At 35.3% G+C, this 22,500-nt stretch overlaps 1 protein-coding gene across 4 annotated transcripts in view; it reads right to left on the bottom strand.

The window, feature by feature from the left end:
* The window catches only part of LOC137615476 (A disintegrin and metalloproteinase with thrombospondin motifs 6-like), a 438,455-nt gene extending 428,603 nt beyond the window's left edge, over window positions 1-9,852 (bottom strand). The window contains exons 1-2 of one of the 4 annotated variants that reach the window (XM_068345383.1): window positions 9,751-9,852; window positions 8,362-8,494 (exon numbers count right to left, since the gene is read on the bottom strand). In XM_068345383.1, the coding sequence (XP_068201484.1) occupies window positions 8,362-8,467 (106 nt within the window). In that variant the 5' untranslated portion in view covers window positions 8,468-8,494; window positions 9,751-9,852. Of the gene's footprint in view, window positions 1-8,361; window positions 8,840-9,750 lie in introns of all 4 variants that reach the window. The other 3 variants (XM_068345386.1, XM_068345384.1, XM_068345385.1) reach the window with 3 other exon arrangements.
* Between the last annotated feature and the right edge of the window lie 12,648 nt (window positions 9,853-22,500).

Genomic DNA, 22,500 nt, shown 5'->3' with positions numbered 1-22,500 from the left:
TAATCTGTATCTCTCAACGTCCCCGTTGGAAACACAGTCTCATGGCATGTACTGACAGCACATTACCCGACTTTCACTTGTTTTTTTTTATAAAGCTGCAGATAAGTAATAGAGTCATAGATTCAACACGTTGCAAGATGAGTCAGATGATTAATGCATGAAAGTATGTCGTGTATGATATCAAATTTATCAAATTGGAGTTTTCATTGCTGAGCGTATTCCCGGGTTGGCCAACTTCTCGAAAAAGATGAAAAGCTTTTTTGGGGGTGGGTAAACCTAACCATATTGTTTTGAAGCTATGTAGTAATATCGTAATGACGACCATTTTTTTTTTTACTCCAAAATACGATTTTGGCAAGTTCCAACATACCATAATTCCGGCGACGATTTTGTATTCCCACCATTCTATGGAAACCAATCAATCCTTCATTAAAATCATAATGCTAAAACAATTACTTCAAACGACTTGTTTCAATAGCCCATCGACCCTAATTCAAAATAATAGTTTAAATTACCAATGGCAACACACCTTTCCCTAAAATGCTAAAAATGATTAAATAGGCTACGTGACATAGGCTATCAGAAGCCAGACAACCTTCCTCAGAAGAAGTAAACGGTTAAATTATTCAACCAGACGAATGAGGCAGAGTTACCAGCAGCAAGTGAGAAGTAGGTTAAGAACAAAAACCAATCAAAGTAAAGTAGCTAAAAGCAAGGGAGGTCAACTGAAAACAGCAATAGGCAAGAAGAGACGAACAACCAAATTCAAGGGATGACCAGCAAAAAAAAAAGGGGGGGGGGGCAAACAACCAAATGCAAGGGATGACAGACAAACAAGACAAGAGAGAACAAACAACTAAAAGCAATGTGGGATAGCATAACAAAAGCAAGGGATTACAAGAGAATCTAAATATAGAGAAGGAAAGAAAACAATAGCATGAGAAGGCAACCAACCAAAAAGCAAAGGGATACAAATATCAAAAGCATGAAAAGGGAAAGAACCAAATACTAGAGAAGAAAAGCAACCAAAGCAAGTAAAGAGAAACAACGATAGCTAAGGAAGGGATACAACCAATGGCATGCAAAAATGAACAACCAATGATAATGGATGATAAGCAACCAAAGGGCAACGTATCTAAGCAACCCAAAGCAATGGATGACAAGCAGCCAAAAGCACGCATGAAACAAGACAAACAAACAATAAATGGAAGACAAGCAATATAAAATCTTGGCAACACGAGCTACCAAAATCATGGGAAGACGAGCAACCAAAAACAAGGGAAGGCAAGCAACCAAAAACATGGGAAAATGCGTAGCCAAAAACATTAGAAGACAAGCAACCAAAATACATTGAAAGACATGCAAACAAAAAGAAGGGTAGACAAGCAACCAAAACCATGGGAAGACACGTAACCAAAAAATATAGGAAGAGGAGCCACCTAAAACATGGGAGGACAAAACCAAAAACACAGAGACACACAACCAAAAACATTGAAAGACGAGCACCCAAAATACATGGGAAGACATGCAACCAAAAACAAGGAAAACAAGCAACTAAGAACATGGGAAAACAAGCAACTAAAAACATGGGAAGACAAGTAACCCAAAACATGGAAAGATGATCAACCAAGAACAAAGGAAGACAAACAACCAAAAAAGGGGATTGCAAGCAACCAAAAGACATGGCATGACAAACAACCAAAAACATAGAAAGACAAATCAACCAAAAACATAGAAAGACAAATCAACCAAAAACGTGGGAAGACAAGCAAACAAAACATGAGATAATCAACCATAAACGTGGGAAGACAAGCTACCAAAACATGGGGAGACGACCAACCAAGAACATGGGAAGACAAACAAAAATATTAGAGGTCAAGCAACCATGACGGTGAGAAGACAAGCAACCAAAAACATGGGAAGACAAGCAATCATACCAATGGAAACACTGTACAGAAAGCTATGAAAGAAAAAAAAAACATGGAAAGACGAGAAACCAAATAAGGGAAGACAAGCAACCAAAAAAATGGAAAAACAAACACTGGATGCCAAGCAACCAAAAACATGGGAAGACAAGCAGCCAAAAAACAGGGAATAAACATGGGAAACCAAGCACCTAAAAACCTGGGAAGACAATCAACCAAAAACATGAGAAAACGAACTTAAGAAGACAAGCAATCAAAAACATAGGGAAACGAACATGGGAAGACAGTTAACCAAAAATATGGGAAGAAAAGCAACCAAAAACATAGGAAGACAAACTTGGGAAGCCAAGCAACCGAAAACATAAGAAGACAAACTTGGGAGGACAAGCTGCCAAAACAAGAAAACAAACATGGGAAGCCAAACAACCAAAAACATGGGAACACAGGCAACCAAAAACATTGGAAAACAAACATGGGAAGCCAAGCAACCAAAATTATGGGAAAACGAGCTTGGGAAGACAAGCAACCAAAAACATAGGAAAACAAACTTGGGAAGACAAGCAACCAAAAACATGGGAAAACGAACATGGGAAGACAAACAACCAAAAACATGGGAAAACGAACATGGGAAGACAAACAACCAAAAACATGGGAAGACAAGCAACCAATAACATGAGAAGACAAACAACCAAAAACATGGGACGACAAAAAACTTGGGAAGACAATCAACCAAAACTATAGGAAGACAAACTTAAGAAAACAAGCAACCAAAAACTTGGGAAGACTAACAACCAAAAACATGGGAAGAATAACTTGAGAAGACAAGCAACCAAAATCATGGGAAGACAAACAACCAAAAACATGGGAAGAAAAACTTGGGAAGACAAGCAACCAAAAACATGGGAAGACAAACTTGAGGAGACAAGCAACCAAAATCATGGGAACACAGGCAACCAAAAACATGGGAAGCCAAGCAACCAAAATCATGGGAAAACGAACTTGGGGAGACAAGCAACCAAAAACATAGGAAGACAAACTAGGGAAGACAAGCAACCAAAAACATGGGAAAACGAACATGGGAAGACAAACAGCCAATAACATAGGACGACAAAAAACTTGGGAAGACAATCAACCAAAACCATAGAAAGCGAAACTTGGGAAAACAAGCAACCAAAAACATGGGAAGATTAACAACCAAAAACATAGGAAGACAAGCAACCAAAAACATGGGAAGATTAACAACCAAAATCATAGGAAGACAAGCAACCAAAAACACGGGAAGACAAACTTAGGAAAACAAGCAACCAAAAACATGGGAAGAAAAACTTGAGAAGACAAGCAACCAAAAAAACATGGGAAGACAAACAACCAAAAACATAGGAAGACAAGCAACCAAAAACACGGAAGACAAACTTAGGAAAACAAGCAACCAAAAACATGGGAAGAAAAACTTGAGAAGACAAGCAACCAAAAAAACATGGGAAGACAAACTTGAGAGGACAAGCAACCAAAAAATATGGGAAGACAAACTTGAGAAGACAAGCAACCAAAATCATGGGAAGACAAACAACCAAAAACATGGGGAGACAAGCAACCAAAACCATGGGAAGACAAACTAGAGGAGACAAGCAACCAAAAAATGGGAAGACAAGCAACCAAAAACATAGTAAGACAAAAATTGGGAAGGCAATCAACCAAAACCATAGGAAGACAAACTTGAGAAGACAAGCAAACAAAATCATGAGAAAACAAACTTGGGAAGACAAGCAACCAAAAACACGGGAAGACAAACTTGAGGAGACAAGCAACCAAAAACATGGGAAAACGAACATGGAAAGACAAGCAACCAAAATCATGGGAAGACAAACAACCAAAAACATGGGAAGACAAGCAACCAAAAACAAGCGAAGACAAACTTGAGGAGACAAGCAACCAAAAAATGGGGAAAACGAACATGGGATGACAAGCAACCAAAAACATGGGAAGCCGAGCAACCTAAAGGAGGCGAGAAGTAAGCAAGGCGATGGTTTAGCGCGGCCAGATGGATTTAACCAAGATTACGGGGTTATTAAGTTCCACAGCTCATAGCTCGATTAGGGCGCAAGCATCAGTATTAAAGTCTCAAGCAACAATGAACGGGTTAATAAAACCTTTTTTTTTCTTTTTAAAGAGAGAGAGAGAGAGAGAGAGAGAGAGAGAGAGAGAGAGAGAGAGAGTTTTGGGATGATTTCATAATGCTTTAACTGAACACTAAATTTAGGCAATCCGTACAGAGCTCCACTTATCTATATATGAAATATCCATCATCATTCTTTCAGTCTAAGAAAGAAGTTAAGGAAAAACGAGACAAGTTAATCGTTATTATTATTGTTGAAGGATCGGACAGGGTAGAGAGTTAAAATGTGTGCACACCATAGGTATTCTTACTCGATGAAACCACAATAGTACTATTATTATTATCAATATTACTATTAGCTAAGCTATAACCCAGTTTGAAAAGCGGGATGGTATAACCCCAAGGGTTGCAACAAGGAAAAATAGCCCAGTGAGGAAAATAAATAAGGAAACAGAATATTGTGCTTAAGTGTACCCTCAAACTAGAGAACTTGAACCCAAGAAAGTGGAAGACCACAGCACAGGGTCTAGTAGTTTTGTACTTTCTACACAACGTTCTCTTGGAACAAGCCAATCTTTCGCAGTCTAAAATGCCCAAAAGTCAATATAAAAAAGGAAGCAATTCAATACAAGAATCGTTATAATCCAGGAGAGGGGAAGAGATGATTATCATACACCAAACAGTAATGCAATATCATTGGATGGGAGACTTTGGCGAACGGATGGGGGTCATAGATACTCTTTCGGTGATGAGGTCAACAGAAGTAACGCTTTATAACTATATCCATGAGAGAGAGAGAGAGAGAGAGAGAGAGAGAGAGCATCAAACCTTTTACTGTGTATATGTATACTAAGCCAGGCTTACATCACATACAGGGAGAGAGAGAGAGAGAGAGAGAGAGAGAGAGAGGCATTAAATTTTTTACTGTGTACATGTATACTAAGCCAGGGTTACATCACATACGGAGAGAGAGAGAGAGAGAGAGAGAGAGAGAGAGAGAGAGAGAGCATCAAACCTTTTACTGTGTACATGTATACTAAACCAGGGTTACATCACATACGGAGAGAGAGAGAGAGAGAGAGAGAGAGAGAGAGAGAGAGAGCATCAAACCTTTTACTGTGTAAATGTATACTAAGCCAAGGTTACATCACACATGATGAGAGAGAGAGAGAGAGAGAGAGAGAGAGAGAGATCAAATCTTTACTGTGTACATGTATACTAAGCCAAGGTTACATCACACATGATGAGAGAGAGAGAGAGAGAGAGAGAGAGAGAGAGATCAAATCTTTTACTGTGTACATGTATACTAAGCCAGGGTTACATCACATACGGAGAGAGAGAGAGAGAGAGAGAGAGAGAGAGATCAAATCTTTTAATGTGTACATGTATACTAAGCCAGGGTTACATCACATACGGAGAGAGAGAGAGAGAGAGAGAGAGAGAGAGAGAGAGAGAGAGTTAAAAAAATTTTGGATGTCTCAAGAGACTTTTTAGTCTATCCACGGAGATTCCATTTACTCTTGGGTAAATCAAATTAGTTTGTTTAGTGTTTCAAGATCTCGTCTACCTAATCCTTAAATTCGTATAGCGGGAGCGTTTTAAATTTCCTATAACTTCAGAATTATAGTTTGTGTACCTACATTTATGCCTAGATTGTACAAAGAAAATGATACCACCCCACAAGTAATATCCCAATGCCTATACCGAACAGATATATACCCTTGGGAGCCCTGCTTCGTCGTCAAACATGTTCGCCTCACAATGTATTACAAGCTGTTAATCTCGTCGGCTTTGTTTGCTTAACACAAAGTCCCATTTCAACCATTATCTTGACAGCTGTGGATCCAGCGGCATAGATAAAATGGACCTTTTTGTTATCTAAACAATGGACTCCTGTGAACCGGAGCTGACACCAATAAAAAATTTAGCTAACGATTGTCTCATATGTATGTTATGTAAAATATAACTTATCCTGGGAGATTTGTTTCTTTCCAATATTTAACCATACTACTATAATTATCTTTTGGAAATATGGTAGTAGGAGAAATTAATCTAAGAAGTTCAGATAGGGTAAAGCTACTGGCCTTGCACAATGGCCCCATTCTAGGGCTTAGGCCTATGCCGATAGAGTCTGTAGTCTATAGTGTTGGTACTACAGCTATGTTATAACGGGGAATTTCAATATTAAGTGAATTGTCTCATTATCATTATTAATTTCTAAGCTATAACCCTAGTTGGAAAAGCAGGATGCTATAAGCCCAGGGGTTACAATAAGGAAAATAGCCCAGTGGGGAAAGGAAACAATAAAATATTTTAGGAACATTAACAATATCAAAATAAATGTTTCCTATATAATCTATAAAAACCTTAACAAAACAAGAGGAAGAACAATAAGATAGAATCATTTGCCAGAGTGTACCCTCAAGCAAGAGAACCCTAACCCAAGTCTATATTAAGTGAATCGTCTGAACACTCATTTGTTGCAGTATTATCCTTTGGATACATTTGTATAGAGTTCTACATGATATAACATTTTGTACTCCTACCATTAAATCATTATCATCATCTCCTCCTACGCCTATTTGACGCAAAGGGCCACGGTTAGATTTCGCCAGTCGTCTCGATCTTGAACTTTTAATTTAATACTTCTCTATTCATTATCATTATCTTCACGCTTCATAGTCCTCAGCCATATAGGTCTGGGTCTTCCTACTCTTCTAGTCCTTTGTGGAGTCCAGCTAAACGTTTGGTGAACTAATATCTCTTGGGGGGTGCGAATAGCATGCCCAAACCATCTCCATCTACCCCTCATCATGACCACATCCACATATGGCACTCGAGTAATCTCTCTTATAGTTTCATTTCTCATAAATCTTACATAATGTGAATTACAAAGTGTATTATTCTTATTCACAATTAAATGCGGGATATCGGACCCAGTAGTTCTCGCAAGAATTTCATCTACACACCTTCAATGTTTACACGTTTTGTGAAAGGGGCTCATTTCACTCCAATATTTTTCAATGCGAAAATGTCAAGATACGAATAGACCAGAGACTATGCCAACAATCTGCACTATATACAAAAATATCACTTGATCTAATGACGATTTAAATTTTTCATAATTCAGTTATACCAATAGACTATTTAAAAGAATTATATCAATTGACTAAAAAGAATCTTAGTTTCGTAACTGCAAATAGAAACAACAGAGACATTTCCCTACAACTGTCAGTGCAAACTATTGTCAACAACCCTCAACTGTCTCCAAAACGAACTAACATAGCCATGTGGGTTTAGCTTACCCTGTTTAACATTGAAACTATTATAAAGATACCCAAACTGTCTCTTCACTAGTGCTTTGTAGAATATGGTAACGTGTGATGAGGTGAAGTGACAGAGCCTAATCTAATCGTGCAAAGTAACAGACAGTTTCGAACTATGAACTATGCACAAAAACACACAAAATGCGGGTGGAGCTACAAGTCCAGAGGTAGGCTTATACTGCAAAGACCTTTCCGTAGTGCAGTGAATGAGATATATTGACGGATGTGGTTAAGTAAGAATTAATTCTGAGTCAGATCCTAAAAATCATAGTTTCGACTCCTGGCCATGGTATAGAAAGACATGCTTAAGGGGTAGACTCTTCAAAATCAATGAAACTGTGTGACGATATTTGAAAGTTAATAAAAAAGAATTCACATACGCTCTCTCTCTCTCTCTCTCTCTCTCTCTCTCTCTCTCTCTCTCTCTCTCTCTCCTCTCTCTCTCTCACAATATATATATATATATATATATATATATATATATATATATATATCTAAAAACCAACCGTGTACTTATTTACGTATGTACGTCAAAATTCACAAAACCAACACGTGGTCCAGATATAGTGCCCTGCACGCATGATATATGGTACCTCTCTCTGATAGGCCTACTGCTATCTTAACAGGGCCACTCCTGTTATCAAACGAAATTTCCGTTGGGGTGAAATTCTTAAGTAAATTCTTGATAATGAAAATAACCTATGAATAACTTTACCTAACACTTTAGTGAAGAGAAATGTGTTAAAACCACGTTTTAATTCAGAATGAAAATATAAATTACACTATATGTACAAATAGGCCTATACTAATTTACGTCATTGGCATTATAAACGTCGATCTGTTATCAAATAGGCCTACTCTTTTTCATGATAAATTATATAACATGGATTAGATTGCTAGATTACTCAAACAACATTCTATAATAAAAACGACAAATCACAAATAAAACATCACATATATAAGGTTTTAGGCCTAAGAAAATATGCTGACTTACCTTGTCGTTGGTTGGGGAAATGATGGTGAGCAGCCCACGTGGTGCTAGCGGTGGTGCAAATCGCCAACACCACAACAGTGCTTAAAGGCACCACCAACACTCGCATGTTGGTGGTGACAGACTGACAGTCTGACTGCAGGAACGGATGAAAAAAATTAGGATACGAATTGGAAATATCTATCAATGTTTAGGCCTAATGAATGCACTTTCAATTGGATATAGGCCTAACAGGTGAGCTTTTCCTCTTATTTTCTGTCACAAATATATTTTTTCTGGCTTCGGGAGTTGATAATAATCCGAAATTATACCGTTATTGTTTTAGATATATTTTAGTCTAGGCCTATGGACACCACTTTATAAAAAAGCGCGAAAAACAGTACTTTTTTATATTGTTTCAATCAAATTCCATCATCTGATTGCCAAATGTATAGTCTAAAACAAATCAACTAAAGTCAGTGTAAAGAAATTAAAAAATTCACTAGCAAGATATAAATTAACAAATATTGAATATAAATTCTATTCCAGGTGACAAACATTTTTTATTACCATGATCACTTCCTATCTTAAACTTTCATCGTTATGAGAGAGAGAGAGAGAGAGAGAGAGAGAGAGAGAGAGAGAGAGAGAGACTGTGAAAACGCTAGTACAATGCTTCTTCATTCATAGTGAGAATATTATACACAAAATAATATTTATATATGGAAACTGGTCAGAACAATACTATAAATCAGCACAATGACATAAAGGCATAATTTAAAAATTAATGAATAAAAAGAAATATTAATGAGGTTAAAGAAAACTGTTGATTTTTCCTCTTCGTCTTCAAATCACGAAGATTATAAATGACTCACGTAAACCACCATGACTTTTCATTATTCTCTCTCTCTCTCTCTCTCTCTCTCTCTCTCTCTCTCTCTCTCTCTCTCTCTCTCTCTCTCTAATATATATATATATATATATATATATATATATATATATATATATATATATATATATATATATATAAAACGCAGCCTATTTTCGGTTCACGAAATAGGCCGTAATAGGGGCGTTATATGAAACTGCCCACATGTTTATAATCCATCCGATTAAGAAAAATCTCTAGGCCTACGAATCTTCAATTGCCACTAATTCAATAGAAATCCGAGAACATGAATATTCAAATCACAATGTGGTGTAGAATTGTTAATAATGAATTCTCCACTGTTTTCGGTAGTGCAGAATTGTTAATAATGAATTCTCCACTATTTCCAGTCGTGTAAAATTGTTAATAATGAAATCTGCACTATTTTCAGTAGTTCTTATTATACAAACCACGAAAAACTGTATCTAGTTTTTCAAAATAATTTATAAAAAATGTATAACAGTTATTTCACTACTCAATCATACCCTTTAATTTTCACAGTCAAATTTAGGCCCTGCCAGTGTGGTCCAGTCACGGGCACGGACCAGCTTCTCCGTCGCAAACTACCTCTCACAGTGGTCCAAGAAACACTGACCAAAACACTGATTGCTATTACTCACTCTGGGCAGGGTTGCCGGGTTTTCTAAGTGAGAAAAGGCCAACTTCTAATCAGCTATAGCTTTAAAAGGCCAACCCATTAGTAAAAATGGGCAAATATATAACATTTGAGGCCAAACTTTCTTTTTATGATATTGCTACGCACAACCAATTTTTTTAAAAAGGCCAAATTTGAAGTTTTTGGCCTGAAAAAGGCCAACCTGGCAACACTGCACTCTGCTATGAAGAAGAAGAAGATGTGGGTACCCAACTATTCTAATCCGGTAAATATTTACGCGCGCGCTTGTTACCACCTCTTTCCTAACAGTGCCACAGATTCTCCCTGCTTAAAATACGGCCACGTTTAACAATCAATACCTTATTTCGCTTTGTAAATACGTGTTAAAGGACCCTTTTATAGGCAAACTTTTACTCAACATCAGAATGATCAGAGATACCCGTCGAGAGACAGGCGGGAACCCCCCATCCCATCCCACGTTCCCAAGCAGCGACATCTATGGCTGGCGACCCGCAGCTGTGACGTCACAACACAACGTCACGGAAGTTTGAGTAGCTCATTGGTCGTAGGGGTGAGGTGTTACTCGTGATCGCCACTACTGAGATATATACATCATTCAAACAAGCCATTCGTTACATTACATTGGTGACGTTGGTCGTACGACAAACATAAGTTATTCAGGAAGCGTCTAGGGACTTTAACGCAATGTGTAAATGAGTCACAGTACAATAACAAGAAGAATAACACACTTGATTTTTTTTCGTCACCTCGGTAGCCAACAAAACCTCGCGAGGTTTGGAATTTGAAAAAAACTCCTATACTTCGTGAAGTGAATTATTCATGATATAGGCTCAGCATTCTTTCCATAGACCGTTATCAAATATATTCACATAAACAGAACAATTATCTGATGTCTACTGAATTAAGGATAGTAAATAATGCAATAATCAATTATTGTATGAAAAGGAAACTATAAATTCCAGTCATATTTCTCAAGCGTATGATGAAGTTTCTAGATAAACGACATTAAAGTCTAATTACATGAATCATGGAAACACACACACACACACACACACACACACACACACACATATATATATATATATATATATATATATATATATATATATATATATACACATACATACATATATGTGTGTTCGTGTGTATATATATATATATATATATATATATATATATATATATATATATATATATATATATATATATATATATATATATTCAAATAAGCCATATATATTTTGATACAATAATGTCTGGATTCTCTTAACGACCTCGGGATCAGAGCCCCAGGCGAAATCACACGAAGACAAGAGCTTGTGTCCGGCCGGGAATTGAACCCTGGTCGGCAAGCTTATATAGACAGTGACTAAACCACTTCCGGCCGGGAATCGAACTCTGGTCGGCAAGCTTATATAGACAGTGACTAAACCACTGGAAGTGGTTTAATCACTGTCTATATAAGCTTGCCGACCAGGGTTCGATTCCCGGCCGGACACAAGCTCTTGTCTTCGTGTGATTTCGCCTGGGGCTCTGATCCCGAGGTCGTTAAGAGAATCCAGACAATATTGTATCAAAATATATATGGCTTATTTGAATATGAAAAACACGTCTAAATGTGCAAAATTTATCATATATATATATATATATATATATATATATATATATATATATATATATATAGCTACATGAACCTGAAAAATATCTAAGTACAAGTTTATATGTCGACTATAATGTTTAGCAAATTACAAGGCAGAGAAACATATCCATATATATATATATATAAATATATATATATATATATATATATATATATATATATATATATATATATATATATATATATATATATATATATATATGTATGTATGTATCAACAACAACAACTAATGCCGTCGTTTCTAGTCCACTACAAGACAAGGGCCTCAGATATATCCTTCATCATATCTGGGGATTTGGCCAGTTTTCATCACCACGCTAGCCTCTGAGGATTGGTGATGGTGGGAGATTTTGTCCTAATCGCTCATAACAAACCAACCTAGTAGGAGTGTCACTGACTAGTACACCTTTACTGATCATGGCGGCACACAAACCCTTTCACCACGTTAATTCATCCCCACTCAGATAGGAAAACCAGGATGCCATAAAACCTCAAATTATTCATTCATTCATAAAATCATTCATTCATTCATAAAACTTGGAAATGAATAACTTCAAATTCTATAGATGACTAACATTTAACAAGCAAATAAAAGTTGTTTAATGAAGGGCGTAAAATTAAAATTACAATTATTAAATTAGAAAAAAAAAATATGTTTGATAACTAGATGGAAAAAAATTACTTGATAGATACAATTATCACGCAAATTCGATGTAGTTAGTCTCTAAATAAATTTTAACAACACTGGCTCGAAATATGGAATTTTAAATCATAGTATCTTTCCTAACAAAAAAAAAAAACTTTATTCTTACTAAATAAGAGATGTAATGGACTATACATACAATATTTTTGTATTGGTCGGTTTGCAATTCATATATCCAGGATGTTTGAAATTCCTTGGTAATCAACTATATCCTTAAATGAGAGAGAGAGAGAGAGAGAGAGAGAGAGAGAGAGAGAGAGAGAGAGAGAGAGAGACGCAATTAGAATACATGTATGTGTGTATGTATATATGTATGTAAGTAGGCCTACGTGCAATAAAAGAAAAATATATGTATGTATGTTGGTGCATGTAATAAACAAAAAATGCATGTATGTATGTAGTATATGCAATAAAGAAAAAATGTATGTATGTATGTAGGTACATGCAATAAAGAAAAAAATTTATGTATGTATATAGGTACATGCAATAAAGAAAGAATATATGTATGTATATAGGTATATGCAATAAATAAAAAAAAATATGTATGTATATAGGTACATGCAATAAAGAAAAAATTTATGTATGTGTATAGGTACATGCAATATAGAAAAAATGTATGTATGTATATAGGTACATGCAATATAGAAAAAAAAATGTATGTATGTATATAGGTACTGTACATGCAATAAAGAAAAAATGTATGTATATAGGTACATGCAATAAAGAAAAAATTTATGTATGTATAATGGTACATGCAATAAAGAAAAAATTTGTGTGTGTATATATATGTATGTATGTGGATTCTATAAACAAGAAATATAAAACCTTTGAAAAAAAATCTGAAACACACCAGGCCGATATTCTCTACGGGGTTTGCTCTCCAGTTTTCACAAGGCTATTCGAAAATATTTTGGCCAGACCCAAGGTCGTTGCGCCAAAATGATGCTTACCATCGTCAAATGGCATGAAAATAAAGATAACAAATTAATATTTTCCCTAACTAACATCACCTTTGATGCTTAGTATACTTAGCTAACGATTTCCGAGACTAACTTCGATCCCTGCCTATCGCTCATCAGTCCACCCAGCTGTAAATGAGTACTAACAGCAGCTATAGTCAAGAATAAGGGCATGTGCCTAGCAACCTCATCCTAATAACTTGCTGATAAACTAAGGTGCTACATTCTAATGGAGCTACTTCCTCCAAGAGGAGGAAAAACAGTATGTTAAAAATATAAATGATATACCTCACATAAATGAAAAATCCAGCTATATATCAAACACAAAAACACAAAGTGCTCTAAAATACTGGGCATTTCTCTGTGTGACTCCTAGCTTCTGTTTTTAGAGAGAGAAAATTGACAAATCTTAGCCATTTGGGTGACTTACAAGGTCTGATGTACATTTACATTAAAAAAATCCCAACACTTGGACATCAAGAAAGCAGCTGTTTTTATTTATGGCTCCATTGAGTTTTACTATTCACGGTGTTAGTGTAAAGGAACATCAACCGGACACGTCTCTTGGAACATTATAAGCTCTTTCTGTCAAACTTTGTACCAAATAGGGAAAATAATTCTTAAGAAATTTATAAAATCTAAGCTGCGTGTGACCGTAACAATAACACACAGGAGTGATCTTAGATAAATTTGTCACCAATCTATGCTAATAAGTGACGATATTTCATAAGAAATATTTTAAGCTTTTTTTCGGTCAAACTTGGTACCAAATAGGAAAAATAATCCTTAGGAAGTTTATACACTCTAAGCTGCGTGTGACAGTGAAAATAAAAACAATAAATCATGATCTCAGATAACAAAATTTGTCACCAATCTATGCTAATAATTAAGGCTAATCTATAAGAATGAATCAATCAATAATCGGCAACTTGGTTTGGCGGCAAACTAAGATGCCAGATATCGCTAAATCAATTGACAATCCCTTTTGACGTCATCATCTCTCCTCAACTACAGTACATCAGTGGCTACTTTCCTCTTGGTAAGGGTAGAAGAGACTCTTTAGCTTTGGTAAGCAGCTCTTCTAGGAGAAGGACACTCCAAAATCAAACCATTGTTCTCTAGTCTTGGGTAGTGCCATAGCCTCTGTACCATGGTCTGTCACTATCTTGGGTTAGAGTTCTCTTGCTTGAGGGTACACTTGGGCACACTGTTCTGTCTAATTTCTCTTCCTCTTATTTTATTAAAGTTTTTATAATTTATAAAGGAAATATTTATTTTAATGCTGTTATTGTTCTTAAAACATTTTATTTTTCCTTTTTTCCTTTCCTCTCTGGCCTATTTTCCCTGTTGGGGCCCCTGGGCTTATAGCATCCTGCTTTTCCAACTAGGGTTGTAGCTTAGCAAGTAATAATAATAATAATAATAATAATAATAATAATAATAATAATAATAATAATACAGCAAAGTCGTCTGACAGTTTGATCCTGAGCACTTTCAACTAAGTTATGATGCTTATTATAGCAATTATCTGGTTAGTTAATGTACAATGAAGAAGAAACTCTTGATTACCTTTGAAATGAAGCGAGGCTTTGGACCTACTGTTACCCGGCTTGGTTTCAATGCGGTGTCAGCTTCTATTCCCTGTTAGGACAAGATCAGAATGAGAAAAATAAAAGCAACAATGACGATGGTAAACACAGAGCTATTTTTAGTAAATAAAATTAAAATGATGATAAAAAAAAACACCAGCAACAAGAAAAGATAAACTAGTGAAACAAAATAAATATATCTTAAAAAAAATTAAATAAATAAGAAAAAAAAACCTGAAATCCGACAGGCCACTTTACCCCTTAAACTAAAGGTCTTGGCGGCGCGCCGTCCATCAAACCACTTCATAGATGGTTGCTAGATTAAGCTGTCCTTATGACAGCACGGGCTCTTGACTTTTCAAACAAGACAAGCACGCAATCATTCACTCTGACGTGTGTCTTAGCGCATCAAATTAAAGTAACCCTGTTTGCAAGCAGTGTAATAAACCCGGCAAGGGCCCAAGTCCTTAATATCCCGAGAGATGTGTGTAATAGCTGTGTACTTGCGTTCGCCTTCGAAGCTCATATCCAAATTTCTTTATCGCTTCATGAAAATAAATAGTTTTCTAAGGGTGGTTTATTAAAGATCTTGCCTTAGTGGTCATTTGCATATAAAGTAATGTACCACGAAAATATTATCTTTGCCAGCGCTATATAGTATTAACGATGAGCTCATATATAAATAAACAAAATTAAAAAAAAAAAAAAAAAAAAATAACCCCCTTAGCTGAGGTAATGGATGAACGAAGACATTTTTTTACGGTAGTAGTTTGGTTGCTAAATTCTACGGGAATAACACATACAAGTTAGAGTTTTAAACTATTAACATATGAAATTTTTTTAAAAATCTCGAGATTTTGGAGAAATTTTCGTAAAACTATATATTTGTGCAATCTTCCAAAATTACAAATAAACATAGAAGCCGAAGCAAAAACATGATTTCAGTGAAGGAAGTAATAATAATAATAATAATAATAATAATAATAATAATAATAATCATCATCATCATCATCTCCCCCTACGCCTATTAACGCAAAGGGCCTCGGTTAGATTTCGCCAGTCGTCTCTATCTTAAGCTTTTAAATCAATATTTCATCATCTCCTTCACGTTTCATAGTCATCAGAATAATAATAATAACAATAATAATAATAATAATAATAATTCAAATAATAATAATTATCATGTGAATAATAATAATAATAATAATATTATTATTTAAATAATAATAATGATGATGATGATGATGATGATGATGATGATGTACAGTACTCGTCTTTTCCCACTGAATTTATCTAGCTTCCCTTACGCAGCATGGATGAGATAGCTAATTAATCCCATTCCCAGACCCAAAGCAGTCAGCTCTTGAGGGCTTTATACCAAAAGGCTTTCGGCATTCCTTGGCAGACATCAACTATTCGACGTAGCCAAACGTCACCGATCGGAAGTTTAAAAAAAAAATCATGTACTTCCGTCTGTTATAATATTTCCAAAAGGAAATTTACACATTATATGACGTAGCCAAACTTCGCCGATCAGGGGGAAAAAAAATTATTCATGAATTTTTGTGTCATAATATTTCCAAAAGGAAATTTACACATTACATGGTGACTAGAAGAAAGGGCAAACAATTGTCATAAATATACGTCTAGCATTATCTTTACACTCCCTGCTTTTTACCATTATAGTCATACTAGTGTACGCGACCCGTTAAAAATGACAGCTTAATATTTAGATAGTTATGCATACACAACCCCATAAAACTACTACAACATGGCAGTTGTGGCTTCTGGTCATACCTCTCGGGGTACTCCCTATCACCAGGGTATGACTACTCCATATATATATATATATATATATATATATATATATATATATATATATATATATATATATATATATATATATACAGTATATATAGCATGTATACACATATATATATGTATATATATTATATATTATATATATTATATATATATATTACATATATATATATATATATATATATATATATATATATATATATATATATATATATATATATATATATTCTCTGTATTACACAGGGGACTTCACCCGCTACCCTTGGTTACTAAAGGCTATCAAAAGCAAGAACCAAAGACAAGAGTCTAGTAGGAAGAATAACTTAAATTATTGCAATCCTCTTAACTATTCTAACCTATATACAGATTGAGTGATTGATACTTCAAAGAACCGTCACTTTCCTCTCGTCCACGATCCTCTTATACGATCCTCAAGGCAACGCCCTGCACAGAGCAGCGTAATCCTTCGTTAGGTATACTCAAATATACGCCTAAACAGCGCCCACTTTCACCGCCCACCTATGGAAGGGGTGCCAAGATATTGTGGGCTCCTTTTGAGTGGTACAAGATTTTAGTTCATAACAGGTAAGTTGGTGTATCAATTACCGGCTACCATATACTATACTAAATTTTTCTTAATGAGGCGCATTTGCACTGACTCGCAGCGGTGCCCTTTTAGTTAGGAAAAGTTTCCTGCTACCTGATTGGTTAGAATTATCTTGACCAACCAATCAGCGATCAAGAAACTTTTTCGAGCTAAAAGGGCAACCCTGCGAGCCGGTGTAAATCTGCCTCACTAAAAAAAATTGACTATAATTCATCAGCTGTAAATGAATTCCAGAATCTGCTGCTTCAGATAAAAGGCGTGGGTCTGGCAGCCACACTCTCTATATAGATTTGTTGATAAACCAGATTGATGTAGCTTTTTGTGGCCACCCACTCCGAAATGGAATAGACACAAGGTTTTGTATATATATATATATATATATATATATATATATATATATATATATATATATATATATATATATATATATGGAGAGAGAGAGAGAGAGAGAGAGAGAGAGAGAGAGAGAGAGAGAGAGAGAGAGAGAGATAGAGAGAGAGATGTAAACACGGTATATAGGCTACTGTATATATGCACACATACAAAAAATAAGCATTCTTAGTATACAACACCACTGCCATAATTCTTACCAAATTATTTTCCTTCTTTTAAGCACACTTATTCACCTATTTGCTGATTCATCTTTATTCATCTGTTTATCACTATACGTAAGGTAACTCGTGTTTTGAAGGCTTGCTTTAATGCATGTGAATATTAATTCATGTCTTGATAATACAGTCTAATTGAAAAAAAAAATAAACCTAATATCTATCAAGCATTTCTAGCCAGCGAAGTACGCACCAGATGTGCCTGCAAGCAAACACCAACCAACCCCTTTCGTCATCGGACACCCAAAGCAAACCCTGACGATACAAGTACTCTCTACAAATGAGGTTCAACCCCAGAGTAAATAGAGGGATGATATATTAACGGAGATTCGTTTCCACGAGGAAAAATTTCGCCGTCAGTGGAAAATTCCTATGAAAGTAATGGATGGCTCCGTTTTCTGAAGCAACGGTGTACGTTTTTGTCCAATTTATGAAGCAATGATGTACGTTTTTGTCCAATTTATGAAGCAACGATGTACGTTTTTGTCCAATCTATGAAGCAACGATGTACGTTTCTGTCCAATCTATGAAGCAACGATGTACGTTTCTGTCCAATCTATGAAGCAACGATGTACGTTTCTGTCCAATCTATGAAGCAACGATGTACGTTTCTGTCCAATCTATGAAGCAACGATGTACGTTTCTGTCCAATCTATGAAGCAACGATGTACGTTTCTGTCCAATCTATGAAGCAACGATGTACGTTTCTGTCCAATCTATGAAGCAACGATGTACGTTTCTGTCCAATCTATGAAGCAACGATGTACGTTTCTGTCCAATCTATGAAGCAACGATGTACGTTTCTGTCCAATCTATGAAGCAACGATGTACGTTTCTGTCCAATCTATGAAGCAACGATGTACGTTTCTGTCCAATCTATGAAGCAACGATGTACGTTTCTGTCCAATCTATGAAGCAACGATGTACGTTTCTGTCCAATCTATGAAGCAACGATGTACGTTTCTGTCCAATCTATGAAGCAACGATGTACGTTTCTGTCCAATCTATGAAGCAACGATGTACGTTTCTGTCCAATCTATGAAGCAACGATGTACGTTTCTGTCCAATCTATGAAGCAACGATGTACGTTTCTGTCCAATCTATGAAGCAACGATGTACGTTTCTGTCCAATCTATGAAGCAACGATGTACGTTTCTGTCCAATCTATGAAGCAACGATGTACGTTTCTGTCCAATCTATGAAGCAACGATGTACGTTTCTGTCCAATCTATGAAGCAACGATGTACGTTTCTGTCCAATCTATGAAGCAACGATGTACGTTTCTGTCCAATCTATGAAGCAACGATGTACGTTTCTGTCCAATCTATGAAGCAACGATGTACGTTTCTGTCCAATCTATGAAGCAACGATGTACGTTTCTGTCCAATCTATGAAGCAACGATGTACGTTTCTGTCCAATCTATGAAGCAACGATGTACGTTTCTGTCCAATCTATGAAGCAACGATGTACGTTTCTGTCCAATCTATGAAGCAACGATGTACGTTTCTGTCCAATCTATGAAGCAACGATGTACGTTTCTGTCCAATCTATGAAGCAACGATGTACGTTTCTGTCCAATCTATGAAGCAACGATGTACGTTTCTGTCCAATCTATGAAGCAACGATGTACGTTTCTGTCCAATCTATGAAGCAACGATGTACGTTTCTGTCCAATCTATGAAGCAACGATGTACGTTTCTGTCCAATCTATGAAGCAACGATGTACGTTTCTGTCCAATCTATGAAGCAACGATGTACGTTTCTGTCCAATCTATGAAGCAACGATGTACGTTTCTGTCCAATCTATGAAGCAACGATGTACGTTTCTGTCCAATCTATGAAGCAACGATGTACGTTTCTGTCCAATCTATGAAGCAACGATGTACGTTTCTGTCCAATCTATGAAGCAACGATGTACGTTTCTGTCCAATCTATGAAGCAACGATGTACGTTTCTGTCCAATCTATGAAGCAACGATGTACGTTTCTGTCCAATCTATGAAGCAACGATGTACGTTTCTGTCCAATCTATGAAGCAACGATGTACGTTTCTGTCCAATCTATGAAGCAACGATGTACGTTTCTGTCCAATCTATGAAGCAACGATGTACGTTTCTGTCCAATCTATGAAGCAACGATGTACGTTTCTGTCCAATCTATGAAGCAACGATGTACTTTTCTGTCCAATCTATGAAGCAACGATGTACGTTTCTGTCCAATCTATGAAGCAACGATGTACGTTTTTGTCCAATCTATGAAGCAACGATGTACGTTTTTGTCCAATTTATGAAGCAATGATGTACGTTTTTGTCCAATTTATGAAGCAATGATGTACTTTTGTGTCCAATTTATGAAGCAACGATGTACGTTTTTGTCCAATTTATGAAGCAATGATGTACGTTTTTGTCCAATTTATGAAGCAATGATGTACGTTTTTGTCCAATTTATGAAGCAACGATGTACGTTTTTGTCCAATTTATGAAGCAATGATGTACTTTTGTGTCCAATTTATGAAGCAACGATGTACGTTTTTGTCCAATTTATGAAGCAACGATGTACGTTTTTGTCCAATTTATGAAGCAACGATGTACGTTTTTGTCCAATTTATGAAGCAACGATGTACGTTTTTGTCCAATTTATGAAGCAACGATGTACGTTTTTGTCCAATTTATGAAGCAACGATGTACGTTTTTGTCCAATTTATGAAGCAACGATGTACGTTTTTGTCTAATTTATGAAGCAACGATGTACGTTTTTGTACAAATTATTAAGTAACGATGTACGTTTTTGTCCAATTTATGAAGCAACGATGTACATTTTTGTCAGTCTTCTGAAGCAACGATATACGTTTTGGTCCTTCTTCTGAAGCAACAATGTGTTTTTGTCTAATTTATGAAGCAACGATGCAAGTTTTTGTCCGTCTTCTGAAGCAACGATTTACGTTTTTTTCTGAAGCCTTTCTGTAGTCTCTAGAAATTAAAAATTCTGTGGCGATATGTTTATAATAATCTTGACAACTGACCGTACAGAAGATAACTTCTGCTTTAAAAAACAAAATTTCTGTGGCGATAAGTTTATAATAATCTTGACAACTGACCGTACAAAAGATAATTTCTGCTTTAAAAAACAAAATTTCTGTGGCGATAAGTTTATAATAATCTTGACAACTGACCGTACAAAAGATAATTTCTGCTTTAAAAAACAAAATTTCTGTGGCGATAAGTTTATAATAATCTTGACAACTGACCGTACAAAAGATAATTTCTGCTTTAAAAAACAGACACAATATTAAGTAGAGAAAACAGGTTTGTTTCATCAGGCTAATCTAGCAAATTCCAACCATTATGAACATTGGATCCCTTAATATAAAAATCATACTGTATGCCTTTTAAATTCACACCCAGAACAAAATAAATCTGAGTATTATCGAAGTTCTGTACAATTGTACCAACCATGTGTCACATGATCGTACATAGTTCATTTTGTGTATATATTATGCTTGTATCTTTGCTCTTCCCTCGCACTGAAAGGAGCCTGAATAAACATGTCTGTTTTTCTCATCGGTATCGGTGTCGATTTTGAACAGGAAATATCTTGTTGCCTTGAGCTTTTGTATATAAAGGAGAGTGTTCTATAATAAACTCACTCAGTTGCTTTCATCCTGTCTTTGAGTCACAACCTTCTCTCGGCCCGTTACACAATGTTTTGTTTCTTAATCTCAAAGAAATTCTTTGCTTATTCAATCTCCTAAAACAGACCATTATCTTTAATTATATAATTCCCACCATTCTTCAACATGAAAAATAGCCCAGTGAGGAAAGGAAACAAGGATATAAATAAACTACAAGAGAAAAAAACTTTCAAAATAAAATATTCCAAGAACAGTAAAAACATCACATAAAAACTATAAAAACCTTAAAGAAAGAAGTCTAGTAATATCTGACATTTGAACTCTCCCTCAACGGATGGGCAGAGTAAAATGTATACTTTCTATGTATTGGAAATATATACTTTCTATTTATTGGAAATGTATACTTTCCATGTATTGGAAATGTATACTTTCTACGTATTGGAAATATATACTTTCTAAGTACTAGAAATGTATATTTTCTATTCATTGGAAATGTATACTTTCCATGTATTGGAAATGTACTTTCTATGTACGATAAATGTATACTCTCTATATATTGGAAATGTATACTTTTTATGCACTAAAAATTCTACTTTCTATTTATTAGAAATGTATACTTTCTATTTGAAATATATACTTTCTATGTATAGGAAATGTACTTTCTATGTATTGAAAATGTATACTTTCTATTTATTGGAAATGTAAACGTTCTATGTATTGTAAATGTATACTCTGTGTACTAGAAATGTATACTTTTTATATATTGGAAATGTATACTTTCTATTTATTAGAAATGTATACTTTCTATGTACTAGAAATGTATACTTTCTATTTATTAGAAATGTATACTTTCTAATTATTTTAAATGTATACTTTCTATTTATTGGAAATGCATACTTTCTATGTACTAGAATGTATACTTTCTATTTATTTACAATGTACACTTTCTATTTATTAGAAATGTATACTTTCTAATTATTTCAAATGTATACTTTCTATTTATTGGAAATATATACTTTC

The sequence above is a fragment of the Palaemon carinicauda genome, chromosome 21, assembly GCF_036898095.1.
Source record: "Palaemon carinicauda isolate YSFRI2023 chromosome 21, ASM3689809v2, whole genome shotgun sequence".
In the NCBI taxonomy this organism is placed as follows: Eukaryota; Metazoa; Arthropoda; class Malacostraca; order Decapoda; family Palaemonidae; genus Palaemon; species Palaemon carinicauda.
The sequence above is the reverse complement of the archived record's forward strand: the minus strand, read 5'-3'. Positions and strand labels throughout refer to the sequence as shown.